This window comes from Chiloscyllium plagiosum, unplaced genomic scaffold, assembly GCF_037043375.1.
Source record: "Chiloscyllium plagiosum isolate Xiang-an unplaced genomic scaffold, Cpla_swu_hap1 HiC_scaffold_28, whole genome shotgun sequence".
NCBI classification, from domain to species: Eukaryota; Metazoa; Chordata; class Chondrichthyes; order Orectolobiformes; family Hemiscylliidae; genus Chiloscyllium; species Chiloscyllium plagiosum.
Window position 1 is genome coordinate 27042200 of NW_028270166.1, and position 25097 is coordinate 27067296.

Sequence of the window (25097 nt, forward strand, 5' to 3'; positions counted from 1 at the left end):
TTGGTGCAGATGGTGAAGTGTCCCAGTGAATGAACAAGCAGTGCAGAGGACTTATGGTCTACTTAACGGTATTGCTTAATGGTGAGCAAGAGTGACTGAGAAAATGTTACAGGCAGTAATGTGGTAGAGCATGAATCTTGGTTGGAACTGAGTATAGTAGCTGAGATGGAGTCAGTGTGAGGTATTGGAGAGCACATTTGCTCATGGATGGAGAATTCCATTGACCTTCTTCTTACATTTCCAGCAAATTGTGTTTTTGCTTCTTCTTAGTTGTTGTGCATTCTTCCAAACAACTGAGACTGCTTTTACCTGGGTGTCCAGTTCCGTCCAGGCTGGCATGGATTGGTGTCATGGTCTGGGGGAAGAGAAAGTCCCATCTCTGCATCACCCTATCCAACAGGACCAGCTGGACCCTGCCCACAAAGGAGGACCCTAACTACCCCTGTCTGACATATCCAGGGAAAAAGTCAACAGCTGTAACAGTGCCTGTCTGAGTGAAAAACAAGCTTTTAGAGATGGTGGGTTGTAAGGGATGCCAGGAATTCCAAATGTCCAAGCAGTAGCGAGTTGTTCTGGGTATGGCGCTATGTAGGATCAGGCAGGAATTGGACATTTCTACATAGGTAGTTTGCGTGCTGGGTTTGGTAAGGTATAACAAGAGAACTCATAAAGCTTTGCATGGGAAACTCTCCGAAAAATTCAATGCAACTCAGACTGAGCCAAAAAGGTTAAGATTCATCCTGAGAAAAGGTCACCAAGCTAATATGTTATCTGTTTGTATCTTACCACAAATTTGCTGAGTATTTCTAGCATTTCCTGCTTTTCTTAATCCTAACAGCATATTTGTTGTAATAGAAATATTTTCACGGTATCACAGAAGTGTTATGCAGAAGAAAGAGGCCATTGGGCCCTTCCTGTCTACACCAGCTCTCCAAATGAGCATCCTGACTTTGTGCCATTCTCCTATCTTCTTCCCCTACCCTTGAAAAGTATTTCTATTCAAATCATCCTCCAATGCCCTCTTGAATACCTCCACCAGTTCCTGACAGTGCATTGCAGACCGTGACAGAACGTTGTATGAAAAGGTTTTCTCTCGCATCACATTTGTTTCTGTTGCAAAATACAAACTGCGTCTTCTCATACTTGATTGTGTTACACGTGGGAACAGGTTTTCATCTACACTATTGACCTCCATCATGATCAGATCCCCACTTAGTCTGCTTCTCTCCAAAGAGAACTGTTCCAACCTCTCAAAATAATCCCCATAGCTGAAGTTTCTCATCATTGAAACTCTTCTGGTAAATCCTCTGTACTCTCTCCTATGTGATGCTCAAAACTATACCCATACTCCAGTTGAGGCCTATCATGCATTTTATACAAGTCCAGCACCACTTCCTGGATCTTATAGTCTACACCACTTTTAATAAAGTCTCGACACAATGTGCTTTATGAACTACTGTCTCCCAGTCCTGTCACTTTCGATGATCTCTACACCTATACACTCCAGTTCCTCTGCTCCTGTTCCTCATTTAGAATGATACCCCTATTTTATATTCTGTCCATTTCCTTCTTAACAAATATATATCTCATATGTTTCTGTGTTAAACTTCACCTGCACTACCTGCCCACTCTGCTAACTTGTCAATGACCTTGTCACTGTCGTTGGAACAGTGTCGTCCTCTCAGTTTACAATACTTCAAAATTTCTACCAAATCATTTATTACAACTGCCATATCAGTTATTGTGATTAGTTGAAATTCACTGTTCTTTGTTACATTTTTGACAAATATATTGCTTGGTGGTCATAAACTAGACTGGAAAACATAGCTAAGTCAAAGATATTCATAATTAGAAGCAATCCCTTCATCTATCAAGCCACGTGGACTTTTGTACTTTCCAAATATTATAAATATCAACTGCAATTTAGTGATCTCACTTCAATAATTTACATGTAAAACCATAATTTCAGATTACTTTGACTCTTGCAGTTTTGATTTTCAAATCTCTCCATACCTCAGTCATAATTTCTGGCCAATAATCAATATTACTCTTGGAAACTCTAATATAAACTTAACCAAGATGCTTGTGAAAGGTCCCACAATAGATTCAAACTTATTTAAGCCAGTTTATAGTTGCTTAACAATCTGAGCACTTAAAGTTTAAGTAGAATAAAAATATCTAGACAAATTACTGAGGCTCAAAATTCTATTTGCTATTTTTACAATGTGCCAAAAATAAGTTCTGTAGACATTTTTTGTATAGAACATATCAGCTAGCAGGTGAGTCATCCCAAAGTGAGATGCTCCCTTTCGACAACACAGGAGGAGAAATTGATAAGATGTTGTTTGACCACTTTGGGTTTACACAATACACTGCTGCCACTAAAGCTGTGCTTCAACATTACAGTTAGATAGATCTTTCCACTGTGAGCACGCTAATTGAATGATTGCATTCTTGTTGAGGAGGGTTTGACAATCCATTTCAAATGAATCATAGCTTATATCCATCACAGTGAAACATAAACACATTATACAAACTTCCCCCTACCATTTTGTGAGCCGTTGATTGTGTTCTTTATCCTGGAATTAGGATAAGAATCTGGACACAGAATCCTCACTCCTGCTGTCAGTGTCACTCCACAATCAACAGAACAATGAGGACTCTGCAGGAAGTGACTGGTCAGCTGTTAGTATCTCCCCTCTGCTGAGAAAGAATGTTTTGTCCCATGCTGTGCTGCATTTAACAATGAGTCTTTTCTTTGATGTGCAATGTCCCACGTGCATTGGAGCTTGGTGCTGTAATCTGGGATCAGTACTCAAACCATGTCAGTGGATTATCAACTGCAAATTGATTTCTTTCTCTGATGCCTTGTGTGCACGTAAGTCAATCTGTGATGTTGCATATTGTTGGCATTGTGGCACTATTTCCAGAACCCTATTTTGTTGATGTCAATGTTGCTTGGCAGGCAAAATAAACAGTGGGCCAAAAAAAACAGATATAGTGGATGAAAAATAATACATTTAATTGTATAGGCTTTGCTGATCGATTTATGTATTCTGAGAGAGATACTGACAATCATTCAGTGTGGCAGAGGGAGAAAGCCCAATGGTACAAGCAGGGCTGGCAGTTATACACTGTGCCTGCTTATCATTTCCATTGACTTTAAGGAGTAGTGTGTATATTTGCTGTCCATAATACGTGCTCTCTGTAAATTACCCCTTAGTAGTGCTGGGCAGATTTCAGTTCCGTGGGTATTAGCTTCCCTTAATTTATTGTAAGCACTGTAAGCAAGTAATGATGAGTTAAAATCAAATCGTAATAGAAAGAATCATAGTTTATTGTCAGTTGTATTTTTTTTTCAGAAAGCACAGTGAAAAGTCTTTAAGTTGCATTACTCCAGCACCATTTTAATAACAGATTAAATTGTTAAAAACAAATTAAGACAAAGTCCATCTTCATTCAATTCACGGCTCCAGGGCTCCTGAGATTGAGGAATCCCAGTAGCTTGCCAAAAGCAGATGCTGAAGCTGTTGAAAGGTATCCCGGCTGTTGGATTCCCGGGCTGGATCCACCCACAAAGTCAAAGAAGCCGCAGAAGCTGCCGCATGGAATCCTAGGCCCTTACAGACCCACTGTGCACCGAAGGGTCGTATCCAAAAAGTTGACTTCTCCATCTCCCAATGCTGCCTGGCTTGCTGTGCTCTTCCAGCCTCCTGCTTGTCTACCTTGGATTCCAACATCTGCAGTTTTTTTGTTTCTAACCAAGTTTGTGCCACAGCCAGGTCTCTACAAAGGATGCCCGCTTTGAGAAGTTCTCTGCCTCCCTTTCTCACTGCCACAGCACCGAAGATGCAGCAGAAGCTGCTGTAAGGAATCCCGGGTCTCTGGAAACATGGACCTGGACCCACCTCATCGCCAAAGCCACCACTGAAGTAACCCATCACGTTGGAGGACCCACCAGGACATGGCTGCAATGACCACCTGGAACGGCCGGATCCACATCACATTTTCCACGACAACAGCCTCTTGAAAGCTCATTCCTGCCCCGAAGCCAGCAACAAAAGGTACAATGAATTTTGATGTTAGAAAATAATTTAAAGGAAAGAAGAATGCGGCCTGGTGATCAGAAGCAGATGGGTCAGGAGCCTAAACACTTCATATGTTGCTGCCACTTTTCAACAACTGATGATATTTATTAAAAATTACTCCATTAATTCTCAACCCCTCTGTTCAATTTCACTGATTTCTTTAGCATTTGGACTGGTGGCAGTGAATTACTTTACTATCACTGAGACATATGTGGATATAAAGACAAAGTAATCTCAAAAGTTAGATTCAGGGGTGCTGATCACTAACCACAATAATCAGCAAACTTCATTGAAAGCAAAGTTTTTAAGAAATCAGTCAATATATCTATATAACTAAATATTTATTTGTAACTAAATATCTATAAGGTCTGATGTATCTTAAAGTATTGTTATAACCAAGTGAGGAAGGGGAATTAGCTCTCCACTTTTTAGCCCCCTCTGAGTCCGTCGCAACAAATGGTTTTATTTCTTTTAGCACACAGCTTTAACCCTACAATTACAACTCAGTCCATTAGAAATGAGGGGAGTCAATTACCAAGGTTTCCTTTGGTGAAAGAAATCAGAATTTTATGCTTTACAAACCCTGAGAAAAATGATAAAAACATGACATCAAATGCAAGCAAACACAAACCTCAAGTTTATAAAGGAGACTGTCTCTTACAGATAAGGGAGAAAAAAAGGTGACGCCATTAAATCATCAACTTGTTCTGCTTACTCCAAGAACTCTGAAACAATAGCAACAGTGAAGTGATGGCAAAATGAATGAAGATCAGCAGGGGTGTCAAGTGGAAACAACATGGTCAAGAACCGGTGTTAAGTAGTGTGCTGATGGCAGGGATGAAAGGTAGACATGCTAATTAAAGAGAATAAGGTCAAGGATGCTGAAGGGTTGGCCACTGATACAATGGAAGATCTGTGTTGGGGAACCTTAGAGTGTTGTGCAATGATATACAGCTGGAGGAAATCATGTAGATAGTGAAGATGCAAGGGGCTGGGATCAGTACTATTTTTCAATAGTCAATCAAATAAATTCTGTAAACACCCTTGAAGTTTCATAACAAAATTAAAAATTCCAAAGGAAACTTACACCACTACAATTACAATATCATTTTGCAGGATAATGCTGTGTTGGCATGTACATGGTGCACTGCAGCAAGTCACCAAGATTCCTTTGATAGCACATTCCAAACTTGTGACCTCTACCATCTAGAAGCATAAGGGAAGCAGATACATGGGAAGACCACCACCTGTAAGTTCCCCTCTGAGCCACACATCATCCTGACTTGTAAATGCGTCATTGTTTTCTTGCTGTTGCTGGGTCAAAATCCTTGAACTTATTGCCAAACATCACTATGGGTGTATATACGTCTCACAGATGGTGGCCTTTCAGGAAAGTGGCTCACCATAACCCACTCAAGGTCAATCAAGGACGGCCAACAAAGACAGTTCTAGCCAGTGGCACATCGTATGAAACGATAATTTAAAATAACAAGATACAAATCCAAGGAGCATTTCAGGACCGGGGCTTCTTCTCTCTTCCAGGTGAGATACCTGCCAATAAGCAGTCTCTCTCTCTCTCTCTTACTTACACACACACAAACACACACACACCTCCAAAATGGGAATTCTTTTTGCAGGATAGATTGTAATTCAAGCTTCTAATAGAAGAGAGGAAAATGTACAGATCACTTTCTTCTTGGTGATAGTATTCATGCTGCCACCATGATACACTACATCTTGTTTTCATTCTCTTAACAGGGCAGGCCTTTCTCAGTTTGTTTGGATTTTATGTTTATCTTGATTAATATAGCTCCAAATAAAATTTCCAATGGAAGCTCTACTGCTGTTGCCTGAAAAAAATTACATAGATTCAGAAAATAGAAGACAGTCAAGTGAGACAATGAGATGGTGAATGAGGCAGAAAGCTTATATATATATATATCAAGTTTTCCAGGTGGAAATAGATATTAATGCAATGTTTATCATTTTTGACAAATGAATCCCTTATAATTACTTTTGAAATCGATTCTTAAAACTGATTTTCATTCAGCCCATAGCATCTTTTCAGAACACAGAAGGAAAACTGTTAAATTGGAGAATTGAAGGGAACAAATAGCAGCTCTCTCCTTGCTGTATTTGCAGTGCTGTGTAAAACTCACGCCAAGTGCACAGGGAATAATGATGCCTTCCTTTGTATGAAATAATGGATGTTACACTGCTGTCTGATCATTCACAAACCGCAGAGGCTCAGATATATCCCCCCCAAAATAGTTGAAGTAGGAACTATTGAAAAGTTAAGACAGCTGACATATCGCCTCCTCAAGGACAATTGGGGATAGGAAACAACTGATGACCTAGTAGCAATTCCCATATCCTTTAAAAATAAAAGCAAGTAAGAAGCTACAAATGCTAGAAATGGGGCTGATCCTCTACCCAGCAAGATACCTGCAGAAATGCAAAGACACTCACAACATACTCGACAGTTCAAACAGAACGGAACCCCATCTGATTCAGAGACTCTTGCAATGGCAGCCAAAGAACCAGTATATTCCAGTATTATTTTGGCTCCATTTAAATTGCAAAACAAGGCCTTGGAATATCCAGGGATTCTTACTGTTGATCTAGGATTGAACTAGTCAGATAGGCTATAACTGATAGAGGCCAAGACAATGTGTCAAGTTAAGTTTCAAGTTTTGTTTTGTTGGTACAAGACTACCAGGAGCAATCCATCAGTGTCACACCATATATCATTCAGGCTGCTTCTGTCTTCAGTTTTCCTTCATTATGCAATCTCCACCACTCAGGTTTACCTCTTTCGGAATTCACTGGGTTCTGAACAATGTGGACCTGAATCCGTCCACCTGCAGCTGGCGAACTGGCAATTCCAATGAAATACACCTTTGACCACAAGTCCATCAGGAGGTGATCAGTATGCAGCTTTCGAGACCCTGCAGGAAAAGGAGAGGGCTGATACTGTCGGGTTGTTCCCTGAGCAGACTGTCAAAGTCATTTAGCAGAATTTGATTAGATTACTTACAGTGTGGAAACAGGCCCTTCGACCCAACAAGTCCACACCGACGCACAACCCACCCAGACCCATTCCCCTACACCTAACACTAAGGGCAATTTAGCATGGCCAATTCACCTAACCTGCACATTTTTGGACTGTGGGAGGAAACCGGAGCACCCAGAGGGGACCCACACAGACATGGGGAGAACGTGCAAACTCCACACAGGCAGTCGCCTGAGGCGGGAATTGAACCTGAGTCTCTGGCACTGTAAGGCAGCAGTGCTAACCACTGTGCCACCCACTATATTACTCACCATCAGAACTTTCAAACAAGCACCAAGACATTGTTTGGCTGATGATGTGAGGGATTCTCCCTCTGAGGTCTTTCATATATGTCAGAACTCTCTGCGCCACTGCACGTTGTCCTCAAAGTGGCTGGGATCGAGCCTGCCACACATCTGCTGTTAAAATGTGCCTTTGCAAAGGAGGTCTGGAGAGAGATAAAGTGGTTTTCCTCAAGGTTTGTCCCTAGCAACTCTATGACGCAGGACTGTACTCTACAGTCTGCTCCTGGGATGCACTCTGAGCCAAACATTTACTGCGCCTGGAGGACCATCAACACAGTGAAAGATGCTTTTGTACTGCCCGAAACTTGCTGATCTTCCAGAATAATGAGTTGATCTCAACTGAGTGTTGCAGACTGGCACATTCCAAGGTCCAGGACCATGTGCTGAGCGTCGCACTAAAGCTTGGGGCAGCTGCTGCCAAGGTGCAGTGGGGAAAGACCACTGTCTCAGGTCCTTCTACCAAAGTACAATGGGGTCCATTCAATTATTGGATCCTCCCAGTGCCTCAATTGTATGTAAGAAATGCCTTGTATCAGTAAGAAATGCCTTGGGGTTGTTGTGCTCCTTATGTAAAAACTGTACAGAATGGAACTGCTCTAGTGACTAGATCTGTAGTTAAAGATATGTTAATGAATAAAGTGTATTTTTGAAATTTAAAAAAACCTCATGCATCTGGCTGGTTGAATTTAAATGAGGCTTGGACCTCACGCCCCAGAATCCATGCGCTGATTGCTTGCTCCTCCTTGCCCAGAGATGTCCAACTTTGTGCACTGAACTTTACAATTTTTTTGGCGGGTTTCGTGGAGGGCTTCTCTCTACAAAGTCAAGTGAGTTTTCTCTGCCTTCCAAAGCACTGCTCATTAACTACCTATTCCAGTCTGTGTGGCCCTTCCCGTCTGTTTCTATCCCAATTTTACCACTCACCATAGCCAGAGGTACTTGCTAATGTTGAGTAGACCTGAATAGACCAGCATTCCTGGCACTGGTGTCAGGTTTAAACCACTGTTGTGCATTCAGTCACAGTTTGGCATTCAGGGACTGCACACATGATGGCAGACACGAGGAAATTGGTTCCCTGCTCTGTGGCCATGGACCTAGGAGTCCTGGTGGATGAGGGGGTGCAGAGGAGAGATGTCCTCTTTCCCCAGGAATGTCAGAGGAAGCCATGATTCTTGACCCTGTCAAAATGGTCCAGGTTTGCCACCTAGGTCAATGCACTCTCCACCATCTGCGTGAATGCCCAGCAACACAATAGGAACGTCAATGTTTTTCTCCCTTCCATCTGTGTAAATGCCATCATCTGCATTCCAATCCCCATGATTAGGTTTCCCAACCTTCCTCCCGCAATACTGATAGCTTGCCCCTTGACTTTTAGTGGACAGTGCCCCCGCCCCACCATGGCCCACCACCTTGAATGAGTTGTACAGACAGCCTCGAAAGATGAGTGACAAGATTCCTGTACATCTCACTGATTATGCTCCTGCAACTCCCTGGACTGATTGCAATGGACCCACAACACTGACCATGGCCCAATCCTCAGACTGCAGAGATACAGGTTCCCCTGACTACAACTGCCCAAAAAGCATGTCTGTCTTCTGGATCTAAGCCCCTGGACTGACTTCAGAAACTGCCTTTGACTTATTGTGCCATGACCCCTGTACTTCACTGAGGATTATTCCCCTTAGACTTTGAGGTATGCTTGTTCACTTGTAGCATGTGCAGTATGTTTGTCATAAGCTGCTAGCACACAGTGCACATGTCAAACTGAAGTAGCAAGGCGTCATACAGTTTCATGTACACCTCTGCACCTTATGGCCATGGACAAGCATGGAAGGCTGTTTGCCTTTGTGCCTGCATTAACAGCAAGGGCAATGCAGCAGGTCTTTAAGCCTCTGAGCTCTGGCTGAGGGCGCAACTTGCAAAAAGATTAAGCAAGACAAGACGAGGCAAGGCAGGGCTGTTTTGAGCATCCAGGTAGGTGCAAAATGAGTGAATGCTAAGAGAGCGCGCGAGGAGTCCTGCAATGCAGCCTTGTCCAATCGATGAACTGGGTGACTGCCCAGCAACACACAATGACCTTCAGCAGCGTTGTAATGCTAGTTATTGGCACATGCCTAAGTGCAGCATTATGCTGATGTGCTATGATGATGCAGAGAGGCTGGCATATGTCAGATGCTAGCATCCATGGAATTATTAATAATTGCATGCACGCCACTACTGACAATACTTACAATTATCTTTTAGTAATGGAGCAATGAACATCTTCAGAAGTATTGATAAACCTTACTAAAGCATGACTGAAATAAGTTATATATTCTCCATAAGAAAAAGTCTCAAATTTATGTTGTGAAAACTATGAATTGTCAATTCACAAATTTCAGGTCCAAATAAACTAGTTTGTGGGTGTAAAATACACTTCATCTCACTAACGTTTTTAATCCATCTTTTAAAAACATCAAAAAATGCATAAATGCAAAAGTAGAGTATCACAGATGATGGAAATCTGAAATAAAAGCATAACATATTGGAAACACTCAGCTGGCCTGGAAGCATCAGGGGAAGTCTGTTGAAAATTCATTAATTCTGAAGCTATTTCTCTCTTCACAGACACTGCCTCAGTTGCTGAGGACCTACAGCACCTCCTGTTTTTATTCAGAAAATGAGCAATTTGGTCAGTTCAACATCACATTCTGTGAAATATATGCTATGATATCCGACAGAGTTCCCTGCTCATGCACCAGTTTAATTAGGTGTCGAGGAGTAAACATATGCACCATTTCTTAGGGATCCACTTCCAAGTGACTCATGATGTTGAACCCAAACGAATATCTCGTGCTGACCTGAAGTTTGTAGCAATGCCTCAGGATCCATTCTTATCTTCCTTATTTGCCCCAAAGATCTCTCTCAGTAATTGTCTTGGAAGGCATGGGGTCAAGCTTCACATTTTTGCAATCACCCCTGATCCTTTGACTCCTGGTAAACTGACTATGGACATCAAAATTTATATGATTAAGAACCTCCATTAAACTAACATCATTAAAACCCAAGCCATCCTCTTCTTCTCCCCCAGTTTCAATCATCTCACCATCAGCTAGCTTATGGTGAATTCAAGAATGTTGTTATGTGCTGCACTGAGGGTTAAACCCTATCCAGCCATTATGTATTTCACTTCCAGCAACATGATTTGTCTTTGGTCCCAATTAACGTTCATTACAGTTACAACATTTATCTACATAATCCTGTCACATCCGGACTCAATTCTTTCATTGTCTCCCTCTGAGTTCTGCTTTTACAAAGTGCAATTTGTTAGAAAATATTACATTTGCATCTGATATGGCAGGAGGTTCTACATCCTTTTAATTCCTTGGCTCTCCCACCTTCTGTAATTGATATGAAACTTTTCCCCTTTTGGCCATACTTTAATGCTTGGTTTCACTTCACCCCATCAATGAAATCTTTCAGTCCTTACCCTCAGTATCTGTATTTCTAATGCCAGCTATCTTTTCTACACCATCTCTGTTATTTCACCTTTTATTACAGAATTTTTATCTGCCTGAACTCCACATTCCATTTAGTTTTCCCTCACTTCCACATCTTTTAAAAGCCCTTATCAAAATTACAAATGAACATACATCTGAATGTATAAGTTTGGAGCAGATGTAGATCATATGATCTTTTGAGCCAGCTCAGCTATTCATATTTGTCTTTGGAATTCCATGTCCCCATCTATCCTTGGTAACATTTCATTACTTGGTTAACAAGAATTTATCCACCTCAACTTAAAAATTATTTAATGACACTGCCTTCTAAAGTTGACAGCTCCAAAATCACAACTCTAAGAGAGAGAAAAAAAACCTCCTCAACTCTTGTGCTAAACAGAGGATTCCTAATTTTAAAATATTGGCCCTTAGACTTGGACTGACTTTCAACATCTACCTTATCAAGACCATTCAGTATTTTATACATTTCAATAACCACTAACATTTGCAAATTCCAAAGGAAAGTTGTGCAGCCTACTCAACTTATCCTCAAAGAATGTCAGGACGGGACAGAGGGAAAAATACACAGGAATCAGGAATAATCAAGATTTGATGTTGTGAAGATAACAAAAAGTGAAAATTAATGTCTTGATATCTAAATGCATTTATCACTGACAACAAAGAAAATGTGCTCATTGAAGAAAATGAGTATGATCTGTTAGCCATTACAGAGGACATGGTTACACTTTGACAAGGATTGGGTTCTGAATATTGAGTGATATATGACATTCATGAAGAATGGAAAGCTAAGTAAAGGTGCAAGGGTATCACTATTAATCAAGGGTGCTCGTGCTACAGTTAGAGAAGAACTTGGTTCGGGAGATAGGGATGTAGAATTAGTTTCAATGAGGAGAAGGAATGGTAGTGGAAATAAGTCACTTGTGGGTACCACTCAGGTCCTCTAACAGTAAGCACAGTCCTCCCAAATAGCCAGGGCTTATTTGTCTCGAATAGTCATGTTTGCTTGTTTTATTTCACGAGATAGGTTTTGTAAGTGCCTCGAGGATGTAATAGTCTACTGGTATTATTGATAGGCTATTAATCCAGAAACTCAGCTAATGCTCTGGGGACCTGGGTTCGAATCCCACCAGAACAGATGGTGAAATTTGAATTCAATTGAAAAAAATCTAGAATTAAGAATTTACTGATGACCATGAAACCACTGTTGTTGGCCAGAGAAAAACCCATCTGGTTCACCAATATCTTTTCCATTGAAAGCGATGAAACCAGACAGATCACCTGGCATCGCCCTAGGAACTGGAAAAGACAATGATAGAAACAGTTCTATCAACCCTTCAAAGTCCTCCTTTGGGGGCGGCACAGTGGCTCAGTGGTTAGCACTGCTGCCTCACAGCACCAGGGACCCAGGTTTGATTCCCATTTTGGGCAACTGACTGTGTGGAGTTTGCACAATCTCCCCGTGTCTGCATGGGTTTCCTCCTGGTGCTCCAATTTCCTACCACAATCCAAAGATGTGCAGGTCAGGTGAATTGGCCATGCTAAATTGTCCATAGTTTTAGGTGCATTAGTCAGGGGTAAATGTAGTGGAATGGGTCTGGGTGGGTTACTATTCGGAGGGTTGGTGTGGACTTGTTGGGCCAAAGGGCATGTTTTCATACAGTAGGGAATCTGATCTCCTTTTGGCTAGTGCCAAAATTGGGAGAGATATCTTAACAGATTATTCATAATCACATAATGTCCGAGACACCACCAGCACCATCCACACTGGCAGGAAAGGCCCAGCAGAGGGGGCAGTATAGTGGTAAAGTTGGGAGGCAGTTGTCCTGGAAATGATCAAAATTGACTCTAGACCCCATGACGTCTCATGACTTTAGATTCAACATGGGCAAGGAAACCTTCTGCTGATCACCATGTACTGTCCTCCCCTGGTTAATGAATCAATACTCCTCCATGTTCAACAACACTTAGAGGAAACACTGAGGATGAAAAGTTATGCCATGTACACAAAAACAGAACAAATCCAACCCAGCCAATACTGCCCCATCAGTCTACTCTCGATAATCAGTAAAATAATGGACGATGTCATCAACAGTGCTGCACCTGTTCAGCAATAACCTGTTCAGAAACACCCAGTTTGGGTTCCACCAGGGCCACTCAGCTCCTGACCTCATTGCAGCCATGGTCCAAACATGGCCAAAAGAGCTGAATTCTGAGGTGACAGTAACAGTCCTTGACACCATGGCTGCATCAATGGGACATCAAGGAGCCCTAGCAAAATTGGAATAAATGGATATCAGGGCATCTCCGCTGGTTGCAGTCATACCTGGCACATAGGAAGGTGGTTGGGGTTATAGGAGGTCAGTCGTCTCAGCTCCAAGACATCTCTGCACATGTTCCTCAGGATAGTGTCCTAGACACAACCATCTTCAGCCGTTTCATCAATGGCCTTCCTCCATAAGGTCAGAAATGGGGATTTTCGCCAATGATTACACAATATTCAGCAGCATTGGTGACTCCTCAGATATTGAAGTGGTCCATGTTCAGATGCAACAAGCTTTAGACAATATTTAGGCTTGGGCTGACAAGTGACATTCATGCCACATAAGTGCCAGGCTATGACCATCAACAGTAAAAGGCTATTTAACCACTGCATTGTGGCATTCAGTAGTCTTACTATTAGCATCCTGGGGGCTACCATTGATTAGAAACTCAACTCGAATCACCATATAAACAAGGTGACTAAAAGAACAGGTCAGATGCTAGGTATACAGCAACAAGTTACTCACCTCTTGATCCACCATCTCCAAGGCACTAGTCAGGAGTGTGATGGAATACTCCCCACTTGCCTGGACGGGTGCAGCTCTAATAGCACTCAAGAAGCTAGACACTATTCAGGACAAAACAGTCCACTTGATTGGCACCATGTTCACAAGCACCTACTCCCTCCAACACTTGACACTCAGGAGCAGCAGGTTGTACTATCTACATGATGCACTTCAGAAATCCACCAACAATCCTCAGACAGCACCTTCTAAACCCACGACCACTTCCATCACAAGGACAAGAGCAGCAAGTACTTGGGAACACCACCACCTGAGTTTCCCTCCAAGCCACTCACCATCCTGACTTGGAAATATATCGCTGTTTTTCACTGTCACTGTGTTAAAGTCCTGGAATTCCCTCCCTAATGGCATTGTGAGTCAACCCACAGCTGGTGGACTGCAGCAGTTTAAGAAGGCAGCTCACAACCACCTTTTTTAAGGGCCACTAGGGACAGGCAATGAGTGCTGGGCAGCCAGCGATACCCACATCCCACAAAAAATATCCCACAAAAAATATCCCAGGCATACCCCACCACAAATAACATAATTCCTGTCGAAGCAGTCAGTTTTATGTATTTTGCAATATTCTGGCTACATATATTTTGCTGCATTGTTTTGTTTAAACACACGCTACATTTGAGGAAATATGTGGATACACAAAGTATGAGAACTCCTGAGAACGTGCCAAAAAAGGAATGTGAAGAACATCAGAATAAACTTTCCAAAAGGTATAGGGAATGAGCTGCAGGGAAAGATTAGGGCAGGTTAAGCTCTGCAATTTAGAGAGAAGATTAAAAAGAATCCTGTCGAGGAAAATGAAGTATTAAATTGTATGAAAAAAATGAATTCAACATGTAAGTGGGGTCAGTAGGACAAAGGATATACGTTTACACATAAAAACATTAAATTAAATTAAAAATAAATAAGGAATGAAATGATATTTTCTCAAAGAAATATTAAATATCTTATTAAACATCTTATTAAATAATCCACCAAGAAAGATTGCATAGGTAAAGGCACTGAACCCATTTTAAACGTTTATCACTGAACTGTAAGTTTGAATACTGGAAGGACACTATATTCTTCTATCCCTCTGCACCAAAATGCTGGGAATCCTGATGTTCTTCCACTTTTTCTCTCTGGGAATAATTGATTTTGTATGAATACATTTTTAGAAGGAATGTGTTTCTGATTGCATTGAGACAGTGTCATAGTTTATCGGAGAAGTGCAGATCAAAAGATGAACTTCTTCCAGCTGAAAGTATCATCCACATTTTTGAAGACTACAGTGATAGTGATATATAAACTTTTAATCAACCTGCTTGAACACAGGCTGACCTTAAACATGGACCTTCTGACCTGGAGGTTGAGACACTGTCACTGTACTACAACATGCTGAAGGGCTGTGATTGCAAATAAACTAAACAAAGTACAGAATTTAATATTTAAGCTTATTATTTTGATACTATCAAAGCTGCTTTGGTGAAAATATAATTTTACATAGAAGTGCAGATTTGGTTATTGCATTGTTTATGCTTCTGCAAATGTATAATTCATGATTTCTAAAAATATGAATTTAACCATTCTTTCAAACATTAAAAATTTGATGGACAGTAACTTCAGAACACATTCATGGAATGTCTGCAAATGTGACAAATAAAACTTCCCATTTACTGCTTGCTCAATGAATTTTTAAAAGTTTTCTGAGTAGTTGAGGAGGACTAATCTTTGTTGTTGTCTATGTAGCTTTGTGCAGTGAAAAAAGATACAAAAAGTAAGCAAAACAGATAAATTACCTCAGTAAGTAGCACTGAGAGATATCGATCCATTATGTAATCAGAAAAGGGAAATTCTGGTTTAAAAAAAGTCCTGAACGTGGACTTCTTCAATAACAATGTGTACTGCTGCATAACCATTTAATGAAGAAAGACATGAATTAATCTTTTTGTTTAAGTCTTAGGGCTTTGTGGCATCATGACAATACCCTACCTCATAACCTAGGGGTCAGTTTGTTTATTCAATCCAGTTAAACTTTGAAATATATTAAATATTAGAACCATTTTCTTTAAGACTTGCATTTTGTTGCTCTAGTAATGAAGAAACTATCTGACAGATATTAGTCACAGTTTTCTCTCAAGGTGAAATAATTCTGTGACAACCATCTCAAGAGGTGGTGGTGTAAAGTGGTGCAAATATTTGAACAAAGTAAATATATAATTAGGTATCTCTTTTGTCAAATCTGTTTGCTGTGTCCTACTCCTGATGAGCACAAGGCAAAAAGCTTCATCTTCTTGTCTCCTTCTAGCAATTTTTAACTTCTGTACGAGCAAGCAATTATTTAGATTGACTTTATCATCACAAGCTAGAAGAACATAAAAGATGTTATGATCAGTTGTGTTATGAGAGAAGCCTGCCAGTTCACAGACCTTAGGATGCTCCCAGATTATATTTACTACCTCAACAAAAAGAAGACTGACATGCATACACCCCCCCCCCCCCAAGAAAGCTAGATTTGCAGAAAAGTCATAAAAGGAACAAATGAAATTGGTTTGATGAAAATAATCAAAGTAAAAAGAAAAATGCACCACACTGAGCATAACTGAGAAACAAAGATACATCCTCTTCTGAGAAATCACTGCAGATGAGGAAAAGTAAAGCATATCAGAATTTGGGATGGATGTATACATCATAGTTGGCAAACAAACCGGAGAACCTCATGCCTACATCGAATAGAACACAAGTGAGGTGCTGGAAGTCTGGAGGATGGTTAATGTGGCGACATTATGAAAGAAAGGTGCAAGGGAAAGCAAGGGAACTATAGACCGGTGAGCCTGATTTCAGTGGTGGGTAAGTTGTTTGAGGAGATTCTGAGGGACAGGATTTATACACATTTAGAAAGGTAAGGATTGATTAAGGAGTGGCAGTCTGGCTTTGTATGTGGGAAATTATGGGTCGCTGACTAGACTGAGATTTTTCAAGAAGTGACAAAGAAGATTGATGAAGGGAGAGCGATAGGCGTTGTCTGTATGGACTCCAGCAAGGCTTTTGACAAAATTCCATACGGTAGACTGGTTACCAAGGTTAGATTATGTGGAGTCCAGGGGGACCTAGCCAATTGGATACAAAATTGACTTGAAGGTAGGAGACAGAGGGTGATGGTGGAGGGTTGTTTTTCAGACTCGAGAGTTGAGACTAGTGTTTTGTTGCAAGGATTGGTGCTGGTTCCATTGTTTTCCATTATTTGTATGTAAATGCAGGAGATATGGTTAGTAAGCCTGCAGATGATGCCAAATTTAGAGGTGGAGTGGAAAGTGAAGAAGGTTACCTCAGAGTACAACGGGACCTTGATCAGATGGGCAATGGGCAGAGGAGTGGCAGATGGAATTAATTTAGATAAATGTGGGGTGCTGCATTTTGGTAAGGCAAACCAGAGCAGGACTTATACAGTTAAACATAGGGCCCTGGGGTGTGTTGCCAAACAAAGGGACCTGGGATGCAGGGGCATAGTTCCTTGAAAGTAGAGTACAAGTAGACAGGGTGGTGAAGACGACATTTGGCACATTTGCCTTCATCTGTTCAATGACACCTAGTTTGGGTTCTGTGAGGTCCACTCAGCTCCTGACCATATTTCAGCCTTTGTTCAAATATAGACAAAAGAGTTGAATTCCAGAGATGATGACATCAAGGCTGCATTCAACCAAGTGAGGCATCAAGGAGCCCCAGCAAAACTGGAACCAATGGGTATCAGGGACAGACTCTCTGGTGGTTGAAGTCATACCTGGTGCAGAGGGAGATGGTAGCGGTTGTTGTAGGTCAGTCATCTTAGCTCCAGGACATTTTTGCAAGAGTTGTTCAGGGTACTGCCTGAGCCCCAACCATCCTCAGCTGCTTCTTCAATGACCTTCCATCCATTGTAAAGACAAAAGTGGGGGTGTTCACTGATGATTGCACAATGTTCAGCACCATTCATGACTCCTCCATAGACAAGCAGTCCATGTTCAAATGCAACACTATCCAGGTTTGAGCTAACAAAGTAACATTCGCACCATTCAAATGCCAGGCTAAGACCATCACCAATAAGGGACAATCTAACCACTGCCCCTTAACATTTGATGATGTTACCCTGAATAGGTGCCCCATCATCAACATTCTAGGGGTTATCATTGACTAGAAACTCAACTGGACTCAATACATAAACACAATGGCTGCAAGAACAGGTCAGAGGTTGGAAAAACGTGGTGAGTTACTCACTGCCTGACTCCAAAAAGCCTATCTATCAGCAACAAGGCACGAGTCAGGAATATGATCGAATACTCACCATTTGGCTGGATGGGTACAGCTCTAACAACACTCAAACACCACCATTCAGGACAATGCAGCCTGCTTGATTGGCACCACATCCTCACATATCTATTCCCTTCACCACTGATGCTCAGTAGCAGCAGTGTGTACTAACTTCAAGATGCACTGCAGAAATTTACCAAAGATCCTCAGACAGCACCTTCCAAATCCATAATCACTTCCATCAAGAAGGACAAGGGCAGCAGATACATGGGTAAAACACCGTTCTCTGCAGGCTTCCCTCCAAGCCACTCACCATCATGACTTGGAAATATATTGCTGCTTTTTCATTCTCACTGGGTGAAAACCCTGGAATTGCCTCCCTAATGGCATTGTGGGTCAACCCATAGCAGGTGAACTGCAGCAGTTCAAGATGGCCACTCACCACTACCTTTTCTAGGGCAACTTGGGACGGGTAATAAATGCTGACCCAGCCATCAACACCCACAAATCACAAATGACTAAAATAAAAATGGGGTAGCTGCAGGTAAGTATTCAGACTATCAAGAACTAGACAGCAAACACCTTGTTATATAAGTTAACAAAGCCATTAGAAACTCTCCCTCAAGAAAAGGGGGGAGGGAGAGGAAGAAGGAAGCTTACTTAAGGTTTGAGGAGGCAAGGGTTAGACAGGGCTTTACAGGGTTACGAGGCAGCCATAAAGAAACTGGCTAGAAGGGGGGACATGAAAAAGCTTTAGAGGGTAGGATTAAGGAAAACACGAAGGCATTTTACACTTACGTGAGGAACAAGAGCATGGCCAGAATGAGGGTGGGGCCAACCAGGCATAGTCGGAAGAAGTAGGGGAGGTCTTTAATGAATACATTGCTTCAGTATTCTCGACTGAGAGGAACATTGACATTTCTGAAGACAGCTTGAAACAGATATGCTCAAACAGGTTGATTTTAGGAAGAAAGATGCAACGAAAATCTTGAAAACCAGAAGGCAAGATAAATCCCCTGGGGCAGACAGGATGTACCCTAGGTTACTACAGGAAGTGAGGGTAGAGATAGCTGCACCTTTGGCGATGATCTTTGCATCCTCACTGTCCACAGTGCCAGATGATTGGAGGGTGGCAAATGTTATTCATTTGTTCAAGAAAGGGAATAGGGATAACCTTAGGAATTATACACCAGTCAGCCTTACGTCAGTGGTGGGCAAATTACTGGAGAGGAAACTGAGAGACAGAATTTATGATTACTGGGAAAACCATAGTTTGATTAGAGATGGTCAACATGGCTTTCTGAGGGGCAGGTCATGCTTTACAAACCTTATTGAATTCTTTGAGGATGTGACAAAACACGCTGGTGAAGGTAGAGCAGTGGATGTGGTGTAGATAGATTTTAGCAAGGCGTTTGATAAGGTTCCCCATGTTCAGCTCATTCAGAAAGTAAGGAGGCATGGGATACATGGAAATCTTGCTGCCTGGATACAGAATTGGCTGGCCCACAGAAGACAGAGGTGGTGGTAGATGGAAAGCATTTAGCCTGGAGCCCTGTGACCAGCAGTGGTCAGCAGGGATCAGTTCTGGGACCTCTGCTCTTTGTGACTTTAACAAATGACTTAGATGAGGAAATGGAAGGGTGGGTTAGTAAGTTTGTCGGTGACATGAAGATTGGTGGAGTAGTGGATAGTGTGAAGGACTGTTGTAGTTTACAATGGGACATTGACAGGATGCAGAACTCGGCTGATAAGTGGCAGATGGAGTTCAACCTGGAAAAGTGTGAAGTAATTCACTTTGGAAGGTTGAATTTGAATGCAGAATACAGGGTTAAAGGCAGGAATCTTGGCACTTTGGAAGAATAGAGGGATCTTGGGATCAATGTCCATAGATCCCTCAAAGTTGCCACCCAGGTTGATAGGATTGTTAAGAAGACATATGGTGTGTGGCTTCCATTAGCAGAAGGATTGAGTTTAAGAGCCATGAGGTTATGTTGTAGCTCTATAGTGCCCTGTTTAGACCACACTTGGAATACTGTGTTCAGTTCTGGTCGGCTCATTAATGGAAAAATATGGAAGCTTTAGAGGGGGTGTAGAGGAGATTAACCAGGATGCTGCCTGGGCTGGAGGACATGTTTTATGAAGAAAGGTTGAGGGAGCGAGGGTTTTTCTCATTGGATTGAAGAAGGATGAAAGGTGACTTGATAGAAATGTACAAGATGGGGCGTAGAGAGATTGGGTAGCCAGATGCATTTTCCCATGGTGGATATGTCCATTATGAGGGGGTATAATTCATGAGGAAGGTTTAGGGGAGATGTCAGAGGTAGGTTCTACAGAGAGTGGTGGGTATGTAGAATGTACTTCTGGCAGTTATAGTAGAGTCAGACATTTACATAACAGACATTTAGGCACATGGAAGATAATACAATGAAGGTCACGTTGGTTAGTCTGATCTTAGAATAGGATAAAAGACTGGCACAACATGGAGGGCCAAAGGGCCTGTACTGTGCTGTAATGTTCTGCGTTCTATGTTCTAAAAGCTCCATGCTCAGATGGAATCCCAACTATGTATAAATCTGGAGGACACAAGGTAGCGACCTCATGCACAGAATGTCACAGAATGTGAGATTAACAAAGTTTTGCTCAGGAGTTCAAGGGTTTACAATTGTTCATTTCACAAAGGAAAAGGACAAAAATCTGTGTACGACCACCATGGAGAAAATCCACAGCTTGTGGTAGCTGAGACGATTCTAATAAAAGATCTACTCAACAGACTGTTAAGTCATAATGAAAGTCTATTTGCCGAAATGTTAAAGTGGGATCAGGTAACGCAGAGACAATAGCCTTGTGGTCTTCAACTTTCAGCAAATAACAGAAAGATGCTGCAAACAATAGGTAGGACTCGGCTACATCTTTCCAGGCACTCTGCGTATTCGTGTCTTTCCTTGCTTTTACATGATTGGTCCCCTCAGTCACAGTTTAAAGTCTGACAGGACTGGGATTTGCCTTGCTGTTCAATGCAGCCACAAAGCTAGGCAATTTGCTATGTTGGTTAATGGTCATTAGTTAAGGAAGTGAAAATCTTGCCACTGTACACACCATTGCTGCCTCAATCTCACACTGTACTATGTGCTAGCTGCTTAAACAGCAAACACTGTGTATGCTGCAATCGACAGCCATATTCCAAGGCCCAAGGGGAACTGTCCTCAGTGAAGCCCAGGGAGATACCGGGTCAATCACTGGGTCCTGGCATAATAAGTCAAGGGAAGCTTTTGGTGTTGAGCTGGGGGGCTTGGGCCTAGTCAGTTATTCAAGAGCTGAAGGTCAGGAACCTGGCCTTGTACTGGGTGAGTAGGTAAATGCCAGGTAATTCAGCACATTACTTGGCTCTTTCTGCCCTTTCCTATTCTTTCCCGGACTGTTCTTTCCTGGACTAAGAAAAACAGACAGTACAATATGAAAGTGAGTGGCTTTAACTGTTACTGCTGCAGTAGATAGGGGGGAATGTGGTGAGATGCCTGAGCGAAATAGTTGGCAGCACACAGGGCATGTCGAGTTGTGTGTGTGTGTGTGTGTTTGGGGGCCGGGAGAATGGTGGTGATGGTGGATGCAGTTTGGGGAAGATGAGAGCGGTAAACACTCCATGAGCCTTGCTGTAAAGTTTGAGTAGTAGCAGACATTGAGTGAGTGTGAGGTATTAGATAGAAAAAATAGTGCCAATTACCCTAGTAGAATGGAAGAGGTCATTAACCTTCTTCCTACAATGCTGAGCATTCTTCCAGACAGCTGAGGCTGCACTGAACCAAGTGGCAACCTCATAATAAACTGGGAGGGGCTGGTATTGTGCCGACTACTGAAGGGCAAGAGGAAATCTCTCCAATTCTGGATGGGAAGTCCTTGACCAGGTGCACAGCATCCTTTTGGAGATACTGGTGGAACCAGGGATCCCAGCATGTCCCAGAATGTTCTGGCAGTGGCAAATACTTCTGACTACAGACAGTGAGAGAATGGGCCTCATGTCGCTCCTCTTCTCCAACTCTTGAACATATTCTTCCAGCGCAGTCGTTGAAAATAGCGGAGCCCATTTTCTTCCATGTTGTGCCCCTCTTGTGTCTATCTCTAGCTCTGAAGCAGTTTCAAAATGGCTTCCAGCATTAGTATCAGAGAGATTGCACCTAATCTTTACAAAATGCAGGCAGTTTTTTGGATACCAGTGTCTAGTTCTGGCTGATGGGACCATTCATCATTTTCCAAGCTAGTACTCAATGCTTAGCTTTGTGCCAGCTGCACACCACAGTCATTTAAATGAGCAGGCAGCATAAAGTTTGTATGCTGTCTGCATTGGAAGAAACACCCATGGATAAATCAGGCATCATGGTCTGCACATCAGTCTTTTGGGTAGTCTGGCATTTGAAGGTCCAAGTATTTTCACTCAACATTGAGATATATTAAAACTGGCACTGTTTAGTTCTGGCGCTATGAGCAGTGACTTCTTCATGATTTTGCTAGCACCTTTTCAATATTCTTAAAATTGCTACATTTGGCAGCTAATGTCTTTATTTTAGTGAATTTTCTGCAGGGCAAGATACATGGTGTGCTTTATAATGTTGTTTCAAAATAAGCAAATCAAATTAATCAATATATACCACACGATGATACAAGTCTAATTGCCGTTAGTTAGTTGAACCGCTATACACAACCGCAGATATTCATATGTCTTCCTGATACAAGATACACCCCGCTGCATTACTCTTTCAACTTAATTTTAATTCCTCTGTGGATCCACATTGACTAGAAGTACTAAGCAAGCAAGCTATGACAGCTCAGAAAGCACTGCATCAGCAGATGTATTCTACATCCACACACACACACACTGCAGTTATGCAAGACAAACAATGCCATAAGCAGCCATCAGTCCTAGTGTATGTCTCTTAAGTGTTACTGACAAAAAATTTTTAACTTCATTAAAAGCTTATTGTTGAATACAAATATTTCACAGATGCAATTAAACTAATCTTAAAAAGCTGTGATAAAAATTAAATCAAAATTTACAATCCAAACATATCAATTATAATTGTTACTAAACTCACAGATAACAGTTGAAAACATAACTTCATGCAGAGATGGAGAACCATAAACAAATATTTAAGTGAAGGATATATTATACAATTAATACAACCTTTTTCATGAAATGAGTAAATTATGATTAATGAAGAACTGCTAAAGATATTCAATAATGTTTAATTCAAATCAAAATAGTCAACATATTGAGTGGCTAATCAAAAATAATTTTTCCAGTTAAATAAAGGATTTCAGTATTACAACACAAAATCTCCATGTGAAATAAGTTTTCTAATATTTCGTGAACCTGCAATGTAAGACTTTGTAAAATCACTTTCTAAATAAAAGATCTTTTTTTAAAAAGACCATTAAGTACTTTGATGTCCAGTTGGAAAGTAATTGGTTACACTGCATATCTGGATTTAATCTCTAATTCAGGATAATGGAAGATCGCAACACTTTATCACTATCCAAAAATAAGTTCTAATTTCAGATGGATTACTGAATACCAAGACTGGTGCAATAATATGAGCGAGGTGCTGAATGTCAATGCAGATTTTGTTGCAATATTCCAGAAGTTACACAGATTTGGAATTCTACAATGATCTGCACACTGGCTAGTTTTTCTCTGCTGACATTTGGCAGTGGGATAACTCAAGTACAATACAGTGAATGTGCAGCATTAAAATCAAACGGCTGAAAGCCATGTTTTCACCTACTTATCTGCACGCTTGTTTGGCTAGAATGAGACACTGGGAAACAGAAACAGCTATAATTGCTAACACTAAATTTAAAGAAATGAAGAAGTAATATATACACAAAACAACAGATTACTTACCCAGGTTGGTATTTATCCCCACATTCCATATCATAATCGAAGAGTAGCTTAGTAGCAGCTGCAGCTTTGCTCTAAGCTGTTGACCAGCAGCACAGACTGTGAAAGACTTGTGGAAAGACACTGAATGAAATAAAATTTGAATTGAATATCTGTAAGATACTTTTCATGTTTTTATACAGTCCAACCAGCTCACAGTGCCTTGTGCTATTTTGGGAATGCAGATATATTTTGCTCATTCCCCTTTCCTTTGGGAACAGCATAGAGAAGAGCCTGTGTCCCAGAATCAACCTTCACTTCATCGGCTGTTAGTGATCTGCTTCGAACCAATGTTAAAAGCTCTGTGGCAGGCATAGGTCTGTCAGAGGTGTTTACAAAACTAGTTATCACTCATTACAGGCAACTGTCCCTGCCCTTACAATTCATACCACAATAGTAAAGATCATTCTGCATATTATATCCAAAGCCTTTAGGGATTTGCTTTAATGATCTGCTGTTATAATTTGCGAGAGTTCAGCACAGGCAGCCACTGTAAATGACAAAGACAGCTCCAGTTTCCTGTGTGTCACATACACTATCAGTGCTGGCTCGCTTGGTATCCTTCCTCTGCTGTAAAAATTCCTGGTCCTCTGCCAAAGTTATTCCATGGACAGCGAATGAGCAGTGAGCATAACAGACACATAGCTGCTGGTAATGTGAACAAAGACATCGCCATGCTTCAAGATGCTGTTTTGTTTTTAATCATCCTTGCTTCTCTTTAGAGCTGAATTAGTTTAATTGATTGCCAGATTTAGGACAAGGACAAATCCATTTCTGTCCTTTACATTTTATTCTTTGTCTGAAAAATATTCTGAAGTCTGTTATACCCATAATTAGACTCAAAGTATAAAGCAAAAATATCTTGTTAGAAGTTTGCACAATTTATGTTATCGCACAGTACCAACAATTGCTGTCGAAACAGTACAAATCAACTATGTCAATAAATCATTTGCATAGATACTTCTTTTTCTGAACAGAAAATGGCCAATCAAATGATGCAAAGTTTGCTTGAAATTTACACTAAAGTACTTCCCTTAATTCAGCACATGACAATCACTATTTAATCTCCTGTGGTGCTGTTCAGCTAAAAACAAATTGTCTTGCAGAACTGTAA

General features: G+C 41.3%; 1 protein-coding gene across 5 annotated transcripts in view; it reads right to left on the reverse strand.

The window, feature by feature from the left end:
- LOC122565300 (leucine-rich repeat and immunoglobulin-like domain-containing nogo receptor-interacting protein 2) overlaps positions 1 to 24456 on the reverse strand; it is a 173723-nt gene extending 149267 nt beyond the window's left edge. For 3 of the 5 annotated variants that reach the window (XM_087976066.1, XM_043721111.2, XM_087976067.1), the window contains exon 1: positions 23948 to 24456. Coding sequence is in view for 1 of the 5 variants with exons in the window: in XM_087976065.1 (XP_087832191.1) it covers positions 2548 to 2550 (3 nt within the window). In the remaining 4 variants the exon portion in view is untranslated. Of the gene's footprint in view, positions 1 to 2547; positions 2677 to 23947 lie in introns of those variants that run through there. The other 2 variants (XM_087976065.1, XM_043721112.2) reach the window with 2 other exon arrangements.
- Positions 24457 to 25097: the final 641 nt, after the last annotated feature.